At 36.7% G+C, this 17,624-nt stretch overlaps 1 protein-coding gene across 2 annotated transcripts in view; it reads left to right on the top strand.

The window, feature by feature from the left end:
- Nucleotides 1-6,613, top strand: part of adcy8 (adenylate cyclase 8 (brain)) — a 50,770-nt gene extending 44,157 nt beyond the window's left edge. The window contains exons 14-17 of one of the 2 annotated variants that reach the window (XM_079875303.1): nt 1,889-2,035; nt 4,447-4,539; nt 4,686-4,800; nt 5,968-6,613. In XM_079875303.1, coding sequence (XP_079731429.1) covers nt 1,889-2,035; nt 4,447-4,539; nt 4,686-4,800; nt 5,968-6,455 — 843 coding nt within the window. In that variant the 3' untranslated portion in view covers nt 6,456-6,613. The remainder of the gene's footprint in view (nt 1-1,888; nt 2,036-4,446; nt 4,540-4,685; nt 4,801-5,967) is intronic. The other variant, XM_079875302.1, reaches the window with a different exon arrangement.
- Nucleotides 6,614-17,624: the final 11,011 nt, after the last annotated feature.

Here is a 17,624-nt window from a genome sequence, read left to right as displayed (position 1 = left end):
CGGTCTTGCTCGCAAAACCTGCAACTCTTAAAGGGCACTGAAGTAATTTGGTTCAGTGACTAACACTTATTACGTGTATTATTACTTGTTTTCTACACTTGTCTTCAACAGTCACTGACTTTTTACATTATGCGTCAGCAGGGCGGATCAGTGGGATGCTGAATGTTTAGGGTGTATGGAGAGAGTTTAACCTCATTCTATTGACCACAGCTTCCTCTTTAAAGTAGTTAGAGCTGTGCATGGCCTTGTGGTTTGCACACATTAGACCTCAAATATAGTACAGCACATAATTGCGCATGTTGTGATAGATTATGTAGTGCGTATGAGGTCTGTTCATAACCATGTGTAAATGGGAAGTGTGTGTAAGCCATGATTTTTGGACCATTCACACAGGACCCATTCTGTTTTATAATTATTATACACATGAAGAGAAACGTTTTTGTAACGTCATTGCAACACTTTTTTTGTTGTAACACTTGTCTGTTTTTAAGATGATTAATTCTATATAAATAGTATTCATTATTATATTATATTATATTATATTATATTATATTATATTATATTATATTATATTATATTATATTATATTATATTATATTTGGTAACACTTTACAATAAGGTTTCATTAGTTCAGTAGTACACTAACATGAACTAAGAATGAACAATACTTTTATTATTATAAGTTAAGGTTAATTTTAACATTTACTAATACATTATTGAAATCAAAAGTTGTATTTGTTAACAATCGGTATAGCATTGTGAACTAACATGAACAAACAATGAATGACTATTTTATTAACGAACATTAACAAATATTAATAAATACTGTATCAAATGAATTGCTTATTGTTAGTTCATGTTAGTTAATACATGTTAACAAATGAGACCTTATTGTAAAGTGTTACCACGTATTTTATAGCATAATTAAGAACATTGTGTAATATTATATGTAAACAATCTGTTTTATAATTTTGTAATTGTTGTATTTGATTTATTTTTAAAATATAAGCTTGTCAGCAGTGTTGTTTTAGTGTAATTGAGAATTTTTATATTTTCCATTTTCATTTTAGTAATTTAGTTGTGTTTTTGTCATTTTTATTAGTTTTTTTTTTTGTAAATATTTCTATATAGTTTTTATTCATTTTTATTTCAGTTTTAGTTTATTTTAGTATGATACATGTTACCTTGGCAACTAGCAGAAATAAAATAAATTAACTTTTATATATTTTATTTGATCTCAGTTAACTTTTCATTTATATAAAGTAACGAAAATGTTTTTTTTATGGTTTTAGTTCAGTATGATGACCCTGCTTTGTCAGATGCATTATGAATTCTGAATTAATCAAGTGTGTTTGTTATAGTTATTGTACACATGCAGAAAAACATTATTTGCCATTGCAACGTTTTGTTGCCACGCTTGTTTTTTATATCATTAATTATATATGTATAAAAAATGTATGTTTATATATTTCTTACATATTACATTGTTATAATATGACTAAAATATAACATTGCTAATATATGATAATAGCTTATAATTCACATATTGAATTGCATATTATAATTAATAATATTATATAATATATTAAATGTAAACCATGTTTTTTTGTATGTTGTATGTGTTGTATTGACATTTATCAGATATCAGCCTTATCAGATGCATCTGTTCTGACTCCCACTTGTGAGGTAATCAAGTGTGTTAGATATAAAGCAACACTGCCCTCTCGTGGTCAACACATTATGCATACCACGTTCACTGTATTGTTGTTCTGACGTTCATTGGAATCACATTTTTGTATGTTTTTACATGTGTCAAATTGAACCAAAGTTATCTGAAGTTGACTTCATTCCAGTGAGGAGGTTTCTAATGTTTGGTCTCCATCCGTAGGAGCTTTACTCGCAGTCATATGACACGGTGGGAGTGATGTTCGCCTCCATTCCGGGCTTTGCTGATTTTTACTCTCAGACGGAGATGAATAATCAGGGTGTGGAGTGTTTGCGGCTGCTCAACGAGATCATTGCTGATTTTGATGAGGTCAGATTTCTACCATGATCACATACACACACACACACACACACGTATTTAAAGGCGTAGTCCACCAATAAATGACAATTCCATCATTATTTACTCACCCTTGTGTTGATAGTTGTGAGTAAATAATGACAGAAATGTCATTTTGGGGTGAACTATCCCTTTAAAGTGCCTGTATTATGCTTTTTCAGAAATGACCTTTCATGCAGTGTGTAATATAGCTGTTTGTGAATGTAAATGGTTTGCCAAGTTTTAAAGATCAAAATGCATGATCAGTAGAGATATTGTCTCCTGAACGAAATAATTGATTCTGAACTGCCTAAAACAAGTTGCCAGTAATTCCAGTCTTACCTCCTGTTTGAACCGACGTAGGTTTGTAACACATTTGCATAATTCCAGCATATGGTCTTCATTGGCTACCTGTGAACAACATCTACTTTGATTCGATCTCAATCACTGTGGTTGTAGCAGAAGCCTGGAAGAGTTTAAATCGTGTTGTCGACATGTCGAGAAGACACTGTTTCCTGTGATGTGAAAGTAAATCCATTTTGCATGCATTTCCAAAGGATGAGGGCTCAGATTGATATGGTAAAACCGACACCATCATTACAGTTTGTATCACTGTGTACACAAGTACCGAGGAAGCCTCCAGAACTGAAATTCAGATTAAGTAAGGGGCGAATCGTTTCGGACACGTGCTGTAAGCAGTAGACCAATCACAATAGACTCAGCCATCTGTCCAATCAGAGCAGAGTAGGCGCTCGGAAAGGAGGGGTTTAGAGAGGCTGAATCCTTTATCGAACCACTTCAGACACTGTGAGAAAAGAGGTGATGCTGTAATGTATATTATGAGAAAATTAAAGGGGACCTATTATGCTGGTATATGGATCGACTGGTGACGATCTGCCCTATTAGCATAGATCCGCCCTGAGTAAACCGCAGCAGTCTGCCGTTTCTGTTTCCTCACTGTAGCAGCTGAGATATACGTCTGCGTCAAAAACCTTGACAAATGTTCTGTTATTGGTATTGGATATACCAACGAACATAAGAGTCTCCATAGACTCCTGGCATCTGAGCCACTGAGGACACCGTAGTTGAATTTTATTTATGAAGGAAGTGTGCCGAAGAAAGTCGTTAAAGTGTTTGCGGAAATTATTTTACCCCGGACTACTTCACAAACGAGGGTCAGCTCAACGCTGGATTTGCACAAAAGTTGTTTATAAAAGAAAAAAAAGCGTAACTCTCTGCAAAATGCAACCTTGGGTCTTTTTGTGAATCTACCTGAGGCAAACTTTCGTTTAAAAGCATAATTAGGATGGAAACGCCACTTTTAAGATTGACCGTATTTTCTTTTCTTTTGATGCCATCATAGTAGTGCCCTTTACCCTGGAAATCCAGAGTTCAATTTGAATTTGCTCAGCGAATCACTCTGGCATTGAGTAATGATGCTCATTAACTATGCCCTTGTAGCCGAGCTGCACCAATCACATCGGTGTATCTGATATAGGCGGGCCAGAGGCGAGACGACAGCGCTAGTGACAGCGCAATCACGACAGTGATTGGTCGTAGTGTTATCCAATTGCGTGCAGTGAGATTTTCAAATGCATGCTTGGTGCCGCCCCTCGAGTTGGGCGATTTTCATTACTCGATGCCAGACCCTTAATCTTTCAGATTTGGGTCTGGATTTCCAGGCTAAGTGCCCCTAGCACTCCCATTCAAAAGGCAATTTGACCGAAAACGAAAATACGGTCAATTTAAACAAAAGTTTGCATTTTGGTGAGAGTTACGCTTTAACATGATGGTACATGCTAGTGTATGATGAGCTGAATCAACTTTACTCTACATAAATGTATCCACTAACCCTTCAGAAACATCCAGTTGCATTCTAAAAGTTGTAACTTCTTCCAGAGTCTCTCCATCAGTGTCCAACTCCGGTTTGAACATGTAAGGCTGAACATCACTACTGACAATTTCTGACATTTTGTCTGTGTGAGACTCTCCAGTTTTGTTGTTGCCGGAGTATATGAAGTATGAGCTGTAAACCTCTTCTGGAAAGGGGGACAGGAGCAACAGCTCATTTGCATTTAAAAGGTTGTTTTTTTTTGCTTATACCCAAACAGGGGCAAAGATGACATGCTATAATAGATGATCTGTGGGGTATTTTAAGCTGAAACTTCACAGACACATTCTGGGAACACCAGAGACTTATATAACATCTTGTAAAAATGGGCATAATAGGTCCCCTGTAAAGTGTTTTTAAAATTAGGAACCATTAAAAAAGCATAATATGGGCACTTTTAATATTGATGTTTCATCTAAGATGCACAGTTCCATCACACCTGCTCAAAAGCTGCTAGTAAAAGTTTAATGTTACATATGTAGACTGTCATATTTGAATGATTCTCTCTCTACAGCTGCTGGGGGAGGAGAGATTTCAGGACATCGAGAAGATAAAGACCATCGGCAGTACATACATGGCTGTGTCAGGACTGTCTCCTGAGAAACAAGTATGAAAACACACACAGGCCTACAGAAGCATACACACTCACTCATGCTAAAACATATTATCTGATGTCTTCTTATAAGCAGTGTCTGTAGTTTGAAAAAGAGTTAGCTTGTGCACTAATCTTTCTATATATGTGTGTTACCATAGCAATGTGAGGATAAATGGGGGCATCTGTGTGCGCTGGCAGATTTCGCCATTGCTCTGAATGAAAGCATTCAGGAGATCAACAAACATTCATTTAACAACTTCCAACTCAGAATCGGTAAGAGTCAAATGATTTAAACACTATTTTTTTAGAAACACATTTTAAAATGACAATGGAGCACAACAGTGACTGCCAACATTTTTTATCAGCCTTGATTCCAAACGTATTTTACATGTTTATTTCCTCCATAGGAATTTCAGAATTTTTTTATATTGATTTAAAGTCATGAATGAAACCAACCAGCTCTGAGAAGATTCAGAACATTACAATTAATAATTGGGAAAGATATTTTTTGATGAAATATTCACATAAGGTTTTTGAGGTTGTAAGGAGCCGTACTTGAGTACAGGTATATCTTTTGCAATGCTTTGTGGGAGTGGGCAGTCACTATTCCTGTTTCCATGGTTACTGATACTTTCAGGATCTTGGGTAATGTAGTTCTTAGTTTTGTTTTTATCAAATTGAAAACTTCTAGAATTTCTATCTCAAATGTACTTAAAAAATCTAAATTTTATCTTTCTGTACACAACCATTTAAAAATGTTGTTTTGAAAGAAACTTTTATTCAGCAAGGATCCATAAAATTTATCAAAAGTGACAGTGAAGAAATTTAAAAAGATTTAAATGTCAAATAAATACTGTTCGTCAGAAATTCCTGAAAAAAATGTATCAAGGTGTCCACAAAAATTTTACGCAGCACAACTGTTTTCAACTAATAATAATAAGAAATGTTTCTCAAGCACCAAATCAGCATATTACAATGATTTATGAAGGATCAATTCAGCTTTGCCATCACATAAATAAAAGATATTTTAAAATAGAAAACAGTTATTTTAAATTCTGATAAATTATTTTTCATGTTTATCTAGCCCTCATCACCTTCTAAGTATATTCATTATTTATTTATTTATTTACCTTTTTTTTTTTTTTTTTTTTTTTGCTGATTCTACCCTGTTCTTACCCTGAAAATAACCTTAGATGCTAACATGTCATAAAACAGTCAAATAAATAAAACAAAATCAATGACAGCTTCAGGACTCGTCATTATTATCATCACAAAAAAAGGTAGTGTTTTGTGATGAAATTGAATAGAATTTGTACTTTCGAAACTGGGCCCTTGCACTCTATTAAAAGGCTGAAATGTAGCTCCATTGCAGCTTGCACCATCATGTCTTTTCAACAGGGTGAATTTGCTGATGCTGACTCTGTTCGCTCTCTCCCTCAGGTATGGCACATGGCTCTGTGGTGGCCGGAGTCATCGGCGCTAAAAAGCCGCAGTATGATATTTGGGGGAAGACGGTCAATCTGGCAAGTCGTATGGACAGCACGGGTGTCAGCGGCAAGATCCAGCTCCCAGAGGAGACCTACGCCATCCTGAACGAGCGCGGCTTCGCCTTCGAGTACCGAGGCGAGATCTACGTGAAGGGCATCAGTGAACAGGAAGGCAAGATCCGCACGCACTTCCTGATGGGCCGCGTGCAGCCCAACCCGCTCATCCTGCAGCCGAGGAAGCTCACGGGCCAGTACTCGCTCGCCGCCGTGGTGCTCGGCCTGGTCCAGTCCCTCAACCGGCAGAAACAGAAACAAATCCTCAATGAAAACAACAACTCAGGCATCATGAAGGGCCACCACTACAACCGCAGAACTCTGCTGGCGCCGGGCGGCTCGGACACCAGCCACGCTGAGGTCACGGACAAGAGCGACCTGGCCTAGATCTTGGATGAGGAAAACAGACTGCGTACTGAACCAAAAGACTGAGCTGTACTTCAGACTGCTGCCGCTGACTGAGTGTCTCTCTTGCTGTCTGTGTTTCTTTTTGTATTTCTTTTGTATTTGAGAAACAATAAAGGGGTTTAATTTTTTTATAAAGGTCTGAGTTTCCTTTTAATAAAGGTCCGTAATATGAATGGTTTGATCTAAAGCGTCATGTCGGAATTATTGTAACTCTGAGATTCTACTCAGAATTGTAAACATCCCCAGATTCAGATATTTTTCATTTCTTAGGCAACGCTCATAACCAAAATGGGCCCACATGAATTGCTGTTGATGACAGCAAAACATTCAATTACAAATTGTTTATCAGTTTACCTCTATGTTTGAATTCGGCATGAAAACTTAGTCTTGTCTTCCTTATTGTGACATATATCCGAGTGAAACGGCTTCTCGAACAAGAAAAAATGTAGGGAGGGACTTGATTTTGACCATTGTGGTTTGCTGTTGCTGCAAGGGGAAGTTATTTTGATTAAAGAATGTGAAGGCACATGAATAAAAAAAATAAAAAAAGAATAATGTGCAAGGATAAATCATTTTTAATTAATACTGCAATATTTCTTAAAAAATATGAATTGTCCATTTTGATTCTATGGTGACTTCGAGAGCCAAGAAAGTAATGTACATTTGGCAGACATTGCTAATTTGTTCTGGCTTCTTGCCAGGCATTCAAAAAGTTTTCTAGTGTTCTACCTGGTTGCTAAGCTTTCCTGACTGGTTGCTAGGTTATTCTAGAACACATAAGTCAAGGCTGCTAACTCTCACGCATTTAGCGCGAGATTCTCGCGATTGACACTGTTCTCACACTCTCACACCACACATCCATTTCCTCAAGCAGTGAAAAAACATGGTGGAGCAGTGAGGAGAGGAGACAGAGCAGGAAACAAACTGCCAGCTTTCAAAATCTGTCAATTTTACTGAAACAATAAATAGCCTAACGTTTTGGCGCTCTTTAATGTGCCTCAGTTCAACAGGCACGTGCACCGATCATCACTTCCTCTTTACTACTATTTATAGCACGAAATAAACATGACTGAACTTCAGAAGGTATGTTGAAAGATACAGTGCAACTTACTGTTAATGTATCATGTAACATAATGGATCAATCAGTGTTTCAACCGCGGAAAGACGTCAAAACAGCTTATAACCAATATGTCACAACATAATGTTAGGCTACATTTACCTCAGACAAGCCATTCAGTGACAATAGCATAGCTAGGTAGACAAATTAACTCTAGAGAGGAGCATTTTGCTAAATATAGGCACTATATTACATACAGTACTCATTCTATTTTTACTCATATCTCTAAAATATAACCTTATTATAAAAAGTGCCTTGTATTAGGCTAATTATAGGCTACAAATCAGTTGTTGATATTGTAGTATTTTTATACTGCAGTAATATTAATATCATATCATTACTATTATAGTAATGTATAGTAATATTTATAATGTAGCCTACTTAAATAGTATAGCCTATTCTAGCCTAATGTACCAGCTGATAAGGTTCCCTTAGTTTACACTCACTTCAAGTTGAACTCAAAAGTTGGCAGCCCTGTTATAAGTACATAGAACTGACTACCTTTTAACAGTTTATGCTGCTGGCATTTATATATATATATATGAATACATGTATATATGTATATTCATACATGTATTCCAGAATGCTCTGTTATTGTTTTGACTATAGTTTTGAAAGTTTGCAAGAAGAAACGAAGTAAGTAACAAATTCGTTGCTCAATTTTTAGCCTCATATACATAGGCCTGGATGTTTTAAAAGGCACCAACACCTGGATTTCTATTACAGATATATTTTAGCACAGATAGATAGCCTACAGAATGCTTCTACAGATAAAGAATGAATTTGTACTGAGAGAATATTATTATGACCCAACACGAACAATCTACAAATGAGAACGACAAAAATTGTCAAGGATTTTCCGATGAAAGTATGTGATGTGAAAGCTGGCAGATGTTTTAGCTTATTTTTTTAAAAACCATTTGGGCTTAGTGAAGTTATACTGAAAGCTGGAAAAGTTTTAATTTTCAGCGTTAATACTTAAATATGTGATTATCACCTGTCTAAATCAACTCTGATAAATAACTAAATTATCTAGAGCTGATCAGGTGGAAGTGCAGGTCTGTCCTGCAGAGGGCGATGTTGACTGAAGTTAGGGTCAGATCAAACGATTGAAGGACAACAGTGTGAGTGAGTATGTGTGCATGTGTCTACTGTGATTTATCTATTAAAATTAGTAAATAATTAATAGAATTTAACATGTTTTTAATTAAAAAAGTAAATTTGATATTTTATTGTTTTAATTATTCGCATAATATGTCAACAGTGATTTATTCAACTTTTCTCTTTTTTTCTTCTTCCCACTCTCTTACGTAGGTGTGAACAGATCATCGTCTTGTCAGTCGGACATGCTTCTTCCGCCTGTATTTCTGACGGGTGGGCGGGGCTAATAACCACATCACTCCTGTCGCACTCTAGGATGTTGTTATTCTCGGCTCTGTTCTTTTTAAACTGACGAATAAAATTGAATGGAGGCAGTTGCCATGGTGAACAGTGCAAAGCTTTGATGCTGAGATTGTCAAAGTGGTATATCTAAGAGAGGGGAAATAAAAAGATGGGAGAGAGGGAGAGAAGGAGGTATGAAATGATTGTTCAAAGATCAAAGAGTTAAAATGCCTGAAAACTGGCACAAATACGACCTCAGCTGTGGCACTGTAGGGTGTGTGTGTATGTGTGTGTGTGTGGAATGATGATGTGTTTGTTACTTGACAAGCCATCTGTGAACAGTTTGCAGATATTTTCTCAGCATTGGATGCTCACACACGGGTAGTTGACACATAACATGCCTGCAGAGAATTTTTATCTGCATTTATATTTCAAAATTATATGAATGTATAAGGGAAGTTGAGAGAGGATAGTTCGTTGTCACACTTTTTACTTACGTATTTTTCTCAAAGACGGTTTTTTTTTTTTGTAAGTCAATTTCTGTTGAGACGCATACAGTAACATCTTGGCTAAAATTAAATAAATAAAACGATGTTTCACATTATATGGGGTAAGTTGTCACAACCATTCACTTGTTACCTGACAACTAAAGCATAATTAAAACAATTTGATACAATTTCACACAGAAATAGCCATTTAATGTGTAACTCTCTTTCTCTCTCTCATTGCTCCCATACAGTCACAATTCTGAGAATGGTGTATCTGCTGTTGCTTGGCAACAACAGTGAGACCCCCTCCCCCACCAATGTGCAGCTGTTTTGGATGTGTGTGTGTGTGTGTGTTCCAGCAGATGACAGTCCATATTGATCATTCTTTATGGCATTCTTAATCATAAATTCAGAATCCATTATCATGTTTCCTGTGATAGGAGGAGGGAGGAGCTGAGTTCCCATCGGCCTCTCAGCAGACTGGATCACCACTCAGGTACTGTATTATGCATGAAGCCTTATGAATATTTAAATAATGTTAGAATGGGCTGCTAACAGGATATGTTTAATGTAGGTAAGGTGTTCATCATAACTGCCTGGCTGATTTTTCAGGAGATGATCATTATATTTTAAGGCCACCTGCAACCAGCTAGCAACTAGCGAATTATGGTTCACTACTGACGTCCTGCTCAAACTTCCTGTTTCAACAGGAAATGCGTCATCACAGGACAGAAAACTGTTTGTCAAATCAAGTTCACAGGGTCGTTCAAGGAATAACACAAAATTCTGTCATAATTTACTCAACGTCGTGTCGTTCCTCTGTATGACTTTCTCTCTACACAAACGGATTTTTTTTACTGTGAAACTTTTTTATACAATGAATTCAAGGGTTAGTTCACTCAAAAATGAAAATTCTGTCATTAATTACTCACCCTCATGTTCCAAAACGGTAGGATCTTAAAAAAAAGCGCAAACAAACCACTCTTGTCACTTGATAAACTTGAGGTTAAACCACTGGAGTCATATGGATTACCTTTCTGGGGCCTGAAAGTGGTAGTTGCGTAGGCTGTCAATGGAGGGACAGAATGATCTCAGATTTCATTCAAAAGATCTTCATTTGTGTTCTGAAGATGAACAAAAGTCTTACAGGTTTGGAACGACATGCGGATGAGTTATTAATGACTGAATTTTCATTTTTGGATTAACTAACCCTTTCATTTAATAAGCTGCAGATAGACAAAAAAAAGCACCACAAAAGATACCACAAAGTAGTACAGATTTGTGGTTAACACATAACCAAGACATGCTGCTGGTTTGGAGTTTGAATATGTGAAAGATCAAAATATTTGAGAGCTTAGACCTATAGAAAAAAAAATCTACACATAGACAAAACATATGGATACATAATGTTCATTTAAATAACAAATAAATAAAATAATGATGTTAATAATGAAAAATCCATAGGTTTAGATCACAAATCTATTGAGGTTTGGGATTCTTCAACTTTAATATTCGTCCTGACATTTTCAGAAATCATTTCTACACCCCTGGCCATAGCAACCTATGCACATGTGAACCTGACCTGCCTCATTTGAACACACAAGACGACTTCATCTTCCTGAGGTCTCTTATATCAGTTATACATCAGGCAGTTCTCTGTTGGTACTAGTCACTCCAGGCACAGATGTGTCAAACTGTCATCTTTAATTTGTTTACTCTGGGCTAAAACTTCATGAAATGACATTAAGTCTAACTGCCATTGCAGCATTACGAAAAGCAAAATGGTTTTGTGCCTGTCAATCAATAACAAATTCTGTAATGCGATAAATTGGTGAAATTCTCTAAATCAGGCCACTATATGTTAAATTATATCATCATTTACTCTCCCTATTGTTGTTCCATACATGCTTTACTTTCTTTCTTCTGTGGAACAACAGAAGATATTTTGAGAAACTAACATTCTTTAGAATTTGTGTTTTGCAGAAGAGAGAAAGTCATACAGGTTTGGAATGACATGAGGATGAGTAAAAAATGACAAGATTTTATCCGACAGGAACTATCCATTTAAGCTCAGCATTTGTTTGTAAAAATGTTGATTAGCAACATTAAAACTAATTGTCTCTCATTTTGTTTTTATCAATTGTTTTTATTATTGTAAAAATCAAGTTTACAATGAGGCACTTACAATGGAAGTGAATGTGACCCATTTTGGAGGCTTTAATGGCAGAGGCGTAGATTGTACTTTTATAAAAGCGCTTACATTAATTCTTCTTTTAAAGTGCCCCTATTATGCTATTTTAAAGGTTCCTAATTTAGTTTTGGAGGTCTCCTACATAGGTTTACATGCATCCAATGTCAAAAAACTTTTCTTTGGAGAGTCTGAAACGATTCGTTCGAAGATCTCTAACCCCTCCTTTCTGTGAGCCTACTCTGCTCTGATTGGTCAGATGGCCAAGTCTATTGTGATTGGTCTACCACTTACAGCACGTGAAACGGAAACAAAACTCCCATTACTATATCTGAATTTCAGCTCCAGAGGCTTCCTCAGCATTTTTACTCAGTGACACAAACAGTAACAATGGCGTCTGTTTTCCTGTATCAATTCCAGCGTGAGTCCTCATCCTTTTGAAGTGCATACAAAGTGGATTCACTGCACGGAAAGCAGTGTCTTCTCAACATGTCAACAACACGAACCAAACTCTTCCAGGCTTTAGCTACGACTACAGAGTCTGAAGACAATAGGCTGCCATTACATTTTTTTACATTGTTGTGTAGGTATGTAACAGGATCTGGGACTGAAGTTGCTGATGATTCGTTTCGGCAGTTCAGAATCTATTTTTTCTTTAGGAGACAATAACTTTATTTGTCGTGTGCTTTGATCTTTAAAACTTTGCAGACCTTTTACATTCACAAACAGTTTCCATGGTCTTATTATTGTGAGATACGAGTTACAGCCTTGACGTCATTGAATTTTGTTCAGAGTTGTGCTGTTTGCAGATACCATTGAAATGAATGAGAAGTGCCATAAACTGAATTATCCTACCTGTCACGCAATTGTCCATGACTTCTCTTATAAAACAGTGTTTCTTTGGTGTAAACTCTTAAAATAGATCAATCCAAAATGGATGTTTAAGAGCAAACATGTTGAAGATTTGCCGATAGGCTGTCAATTCATTGAAAGATTAGCGGATCTCCCAAAAAAGCATTTTATTACAGCTATTATACACACCTCTTGAAAGGTAATATTCGAAAAACCATTGTAGGGGCATTTTAAAAATTGGAATGAAACAGTACAGTATAGTAATTTTAACAACATTAAGTTAAAGTGATGATGAAACCTTATCAATCAACTGAACTGTGCATGTATGTCTTAAACGCTTAGCCCACCTTATGTTCTTACACTTTTAAATCCACACCCTTGAAAAGAGCACATTTTTCTAGTGTATTTACTTTAACTTCAGGTCATGTCAATGATAGGACCCATTTCAGACGTGTCCAAAATTACAACAACAGTGGCTGGTTACATATAAATATATTTGAATTGTTTGATCAAAATTATTGCTAGGAACACTTGTTGGATATTGGTAGTCCCTTGTTTGGCATTACTAAAAACACACCTGCACAGGTGGCTGAAGTGAACTCTCATCTCAGTTTACAGATCTGACAGCATTATTGGCTGGGATGAGATTTACACACACTGTGTTTCTCTGTCGCATGCACGACCACAGCTGCAGCTGCATCACCATGGAGATGCAGTTAGCCAATGACAGGCGGCAATTTTCCCTCCAGGGACCCTGCTGATTCGGGCTGGGGGGAGCATGGGGGCGTAAACAGGAAGAAAAAACAAGAGGTGGGTGGATAGTGACAAATGAGAGACTGTGTGTGCGAGCATGTGCAGGTATGTGTGTGCGAGAAAGTGCAGGTATGTGTGTTCTCTCAGCTTCCTTTAGGTAGGCGGGGTTTACAACTTATGCATTTGAGCCTGTTGCTAGGCAAGACCAGTATCCATGGTTACCTCCATACCCAATCAGGTGTTAATGTTGATGTTGGCGCCTGTTTCATTCACGTATGTGCCTGTGTGTGTGTGTGTGTGTGTGTGTGTGGTATGTGTGGAAGTGATAAAATTTAACCTTTCTTTTATGGTTATCGCTTCTGGATTCTGATCAGTCTATATTTTTTTGTGATAGTGGACCACTGGAACTCAAATAATCTAGTCTTATAAACGGAGCTGTGGTTTAGATTCAGGTTTGGATTCGCAGAACTTGTTATTCGTCAAATCGAAGGGAGCAGATAGAGAACTGTGCAGGCCATAGTCAGCAATGATATCCGTCAGAATTGTAGGAGTGTTACATTTGGTTTGATGTGTGTTAGAGTGTGTGCGTGTCCTCTCCTTCTGCCTTACAAAACCAAGTGACCGGTTGCTATGGGATCAGAGGCTTGGCGACCGTTACTAAGGCCCAAAGGCAGTCATACATGAACCCGGTCAACCCAGAGAGGAGACAGTACAGAGAGAGAGAGAGATAAAAGGAGAGAATACCTGGAATATTTAAACAAACAACCTCATATTTATATTCAGATTCAGTTCTGAATACTCTAAAAATGTGGCTTATTAAACTGTCGGTTTTTATTTTATTTTATATAAATCAAAAATAACCAAGACATGGTGCATGGATAAAAACATAGCAAACTAATAAGGTATGTATAAACTAATAACATAGGCCATGAGTGTCCATCAGGAGAATTCATTATGATTAAATTGTGATCAAATACAAATATTACCTTTGTATTGTAAAGTAAAATCATTTTCATTCTACTCAAAAGATAATATTATGGCAACCGGTCTATAGCACAAAAATAAGCTGCGGCAGTGTGATCATCTATTAAAGGGATAGTTTGAAATGAAAGATTCTGTCATTAATTACTCACCCTCGTTGTTCCAAACTCGTAAGACTTTTGTTCATTTTTGGAACACAAATAAAGATGTTTTTGATGAAATCTGAGAGATTTCTATCCCTCCGTTGACAGCTACTCAACTGACACTTTGATGCTTTTCACTTAAACATTCATCAACTCACAAATCAATTGTGGTAAATGGAAGCTCAAGCTTGACGTGCGAGAACCAATGAGGTTCAATCTTGTGTTACGCAGCACACGTTTGAGTTTCTGCAAGAAAGCTTTCAGATTTCATTAAAAAATCTTGTTCCGAAGATGAACGAAAGTCTTACGGGTTTGGAACGACATAAGGATGAGTAATTAATGACAGAATTAAAATTTTTGGGTGAACTATCCTTTTAATTGTCATTACTCAGAGAGCTATTTTTCCTGTGTTTTCGAAGATACCAACAATTTTGTTCTACACTTTATGTTGCACACTACACTTTATGTTCAGTTACTACACTTTATGTGTCAGACTGGAAACACAAGCTAATGCGAAAAGTTTCCATGGTCTTATTATTGTGAGATACGAGTTACAGCCTTGACGTCATTGAATTTTGTTGAGAGTTGTGCTGTTTGCAGATACCATTGAAATGAATGAGAAGTGCCATAAACTGAATTATCCTACCTGTCACGCAATTGTCCATGACTTCTCTTATAAAACAGTGTTTTTTTGGTGTAAACTCTTAAAATAGATCAATCCAAAATGGATGTTTAAGAACAAACATGTTGAAGATTAGCCGATAGGCTGTCGATTCATTAAAAGATTAGCAGATCTCCCACAAAAGCATTTTATTCAGCGTAGTGAAGCCTCTCCTCCATTGACATCCATTCAAAAAAAGCCTCTGGTCTCCTTCCCTGCATGTGTACAGCAGCGCTAGCAGCCGTTACACCTTTTTTTGCTAACCTTTGAGGCTTGCGTTAAAGGAGAACTCCGGTCAATTTTAACATTGAGCTCATTTTTTTGTACATTTGGAGTGCTGTCAATACAGAGAACAACGACAAAAATCGGTGTTGCCTACAGCGTGTTATCCTCTTTTTAAAATTTGCACCCTGTTGACTTCAATGGGACAAGTTTTAAACCTGCTTTTAGCCTCTTAACATCCTTGATGTGTCATTACAAGTGCACAGGTCATGTGAGTGATTCCTTCAGAGTGAACGCGGGTCAATCTGACTGCAGTAGATGTGAAAGATATGAATAAAAATTATGTTATTTCAGCCAGTGCACATACCTGTATTTACATCCTGTTTTCGGTCGAAGTCCATAGTAATCGATTGTCGAGTTCACGCGCATGATCACGCGCGTGAACTCGACAATCGATTACTATGGACTTTGACCGAAAACAGGATGTAAATACAGGTATGAGCGCTGGCTAAATAAATATCATTTTTATTCTTGTCTTTCACATCTACTGCAGTCAGATTGACCCGCGTTCACTCCGAAGGAATCACTCACATGACCTGTGCACTTGTAATGACACATCAAGGATGTTAAGAGGCTAAAAGCAGGTTTAAAACTTGCCCCATTGAAGTCAACAGGGTGCAAATTTTAAAAAGAGGATAACACGGTGTAGGCAACACCGATTTTTGTCGTTGTTCTCTGTATTGACAGCACTCCAAATGTACAAAAAAATGAGCTCAATGTTAAAATTGACCAGAGTTCTCCTTTAAAGAAGTGGCTTTGGTTTTGCATTTCGCTTTATTTCAAAGTTGGTGAACTATGACCGATGAATTCGCATCACGTGAAGACATGTGACCAGTTGAAGGTACGTCACGGCACAACCTTTTGGCTGAATTAAAAGAACAATATTTCTAGTAGTCGATAGTCGAGTATATTGTATATTTTTTTACTTTTTATTTTCTACATTACTATTTGTTATATGTTGAATTCATATTTAGAAAAAGGACACTGCAGAGCATGACCATTACAGTGTTGGAAGAAATTTTGCATGCTCAAAGTCTAGTGTGACCGCAGCAAGACATGTTCCTTGATCAACATCTTTTGTTGATCCTGGAACAACATTCCTGTCCAAATACATAATCCGAACCCTATACTACCCCTAAACCTAACACTACCTATAACTTATCCCTACAATCAGAGGGAAATGATACGTGAATAAGAATGGTGTAAGAAGAAGACTAGTTGTAAGCTTAAACTTGACATAAACTGTAAACTTGTCCCTCTAATCTGATTGGAATGTTGTTCCAGGATAAAGAAGGATGTTGAACATGTTTTACTTGGTGAATTCAGGTTCACTGGAATGGTCGTAGCACAACTGAGGCTCGTCTCACAGCTCAGGAGGCTTCTGGCACCTCAGTTAGCGGTCTTATAGACATTTAATAAATGGTTTTATAGTCATATATTTCTTTGATGTGTAATTAAATGTATAAGTAAGAGACAGAAATAGTTTTGTCTGTACTGATTTTGCTGCTATGGTTATTGAAGTGAACATCTATTTAGGGCAATCTTGTAGCTTGACACATTAACAAAATTTTGTAGGTTATGAAGGTCCATTGTCATTGTTGCGATGTATGAAGCAACACAGCTCTTCAAACCTCACATCACTTTCAAACCAAGCAGATTTCTGTTGATCAACATGGTGAATCCATGTGTCCAACTTCAACCCGTTGTGAAATCTGCGAAGGGAAATCTTTAGCCTTCCAGATTGAGTGGATTCCTTTTGAAACGACTGGATCATCTTAACATTCGTGGTTACAGAAACTATTTAGCATTTTGAGGCACATCAGTGATGCTGTTTACACCTGATATTAAAGTGATGAAATGGAAGTTGCGATAGTCTTTTCTTCCCTATTGTGACGTATATCCAAGTGAAACACATTTTAGAGTGAGAAAAGAGGGGGAGTGGGGGCCTAACATTTTTGATTAAAAATGACAAGTGCACATGAATAAAAATAAATAAATAATGATGTGCATGGATAATTCACTTATAATAAACACTGCAACATTCTGTGAAAAAAATAAGATTTGTGACTTTTGATTTCATATTGACGTTAACATGCATTAACAGTTAACAGTTTAGATTTGTTGCAAATAAAATTAGACTAGTCTTCTTTCTTTTCAAGATGCGAGTTCAGAAGTTTTGGTTTGTTTGAACTGTCACTGTCTCTTGAGTTGTCTCTATTAAAAAATAGATTAAAAATGTGTTGGGGAGAAACATTAAAACTGAATTTATCCAATTTACGTTGTCCAATCACACGTAAATC

Source organism: Squalius cephalus (assembly GCF_949319135.1).
Source record: "Squalius cephalus genome assembly, chromosome: 7".
In the NCBI taxonomy this organism is placed as follows: Eukaryota; Metazoa; Chordata; class Actinopteri; order Cypriniformes; family Leuciscidae; genus Squalius; species Squalius cephalus.
The sequence above is the reverse complement of the archived record's forward strand: the minus strand, read 5'-3'. Positions and strand labels throughout refer to the sequence as shown.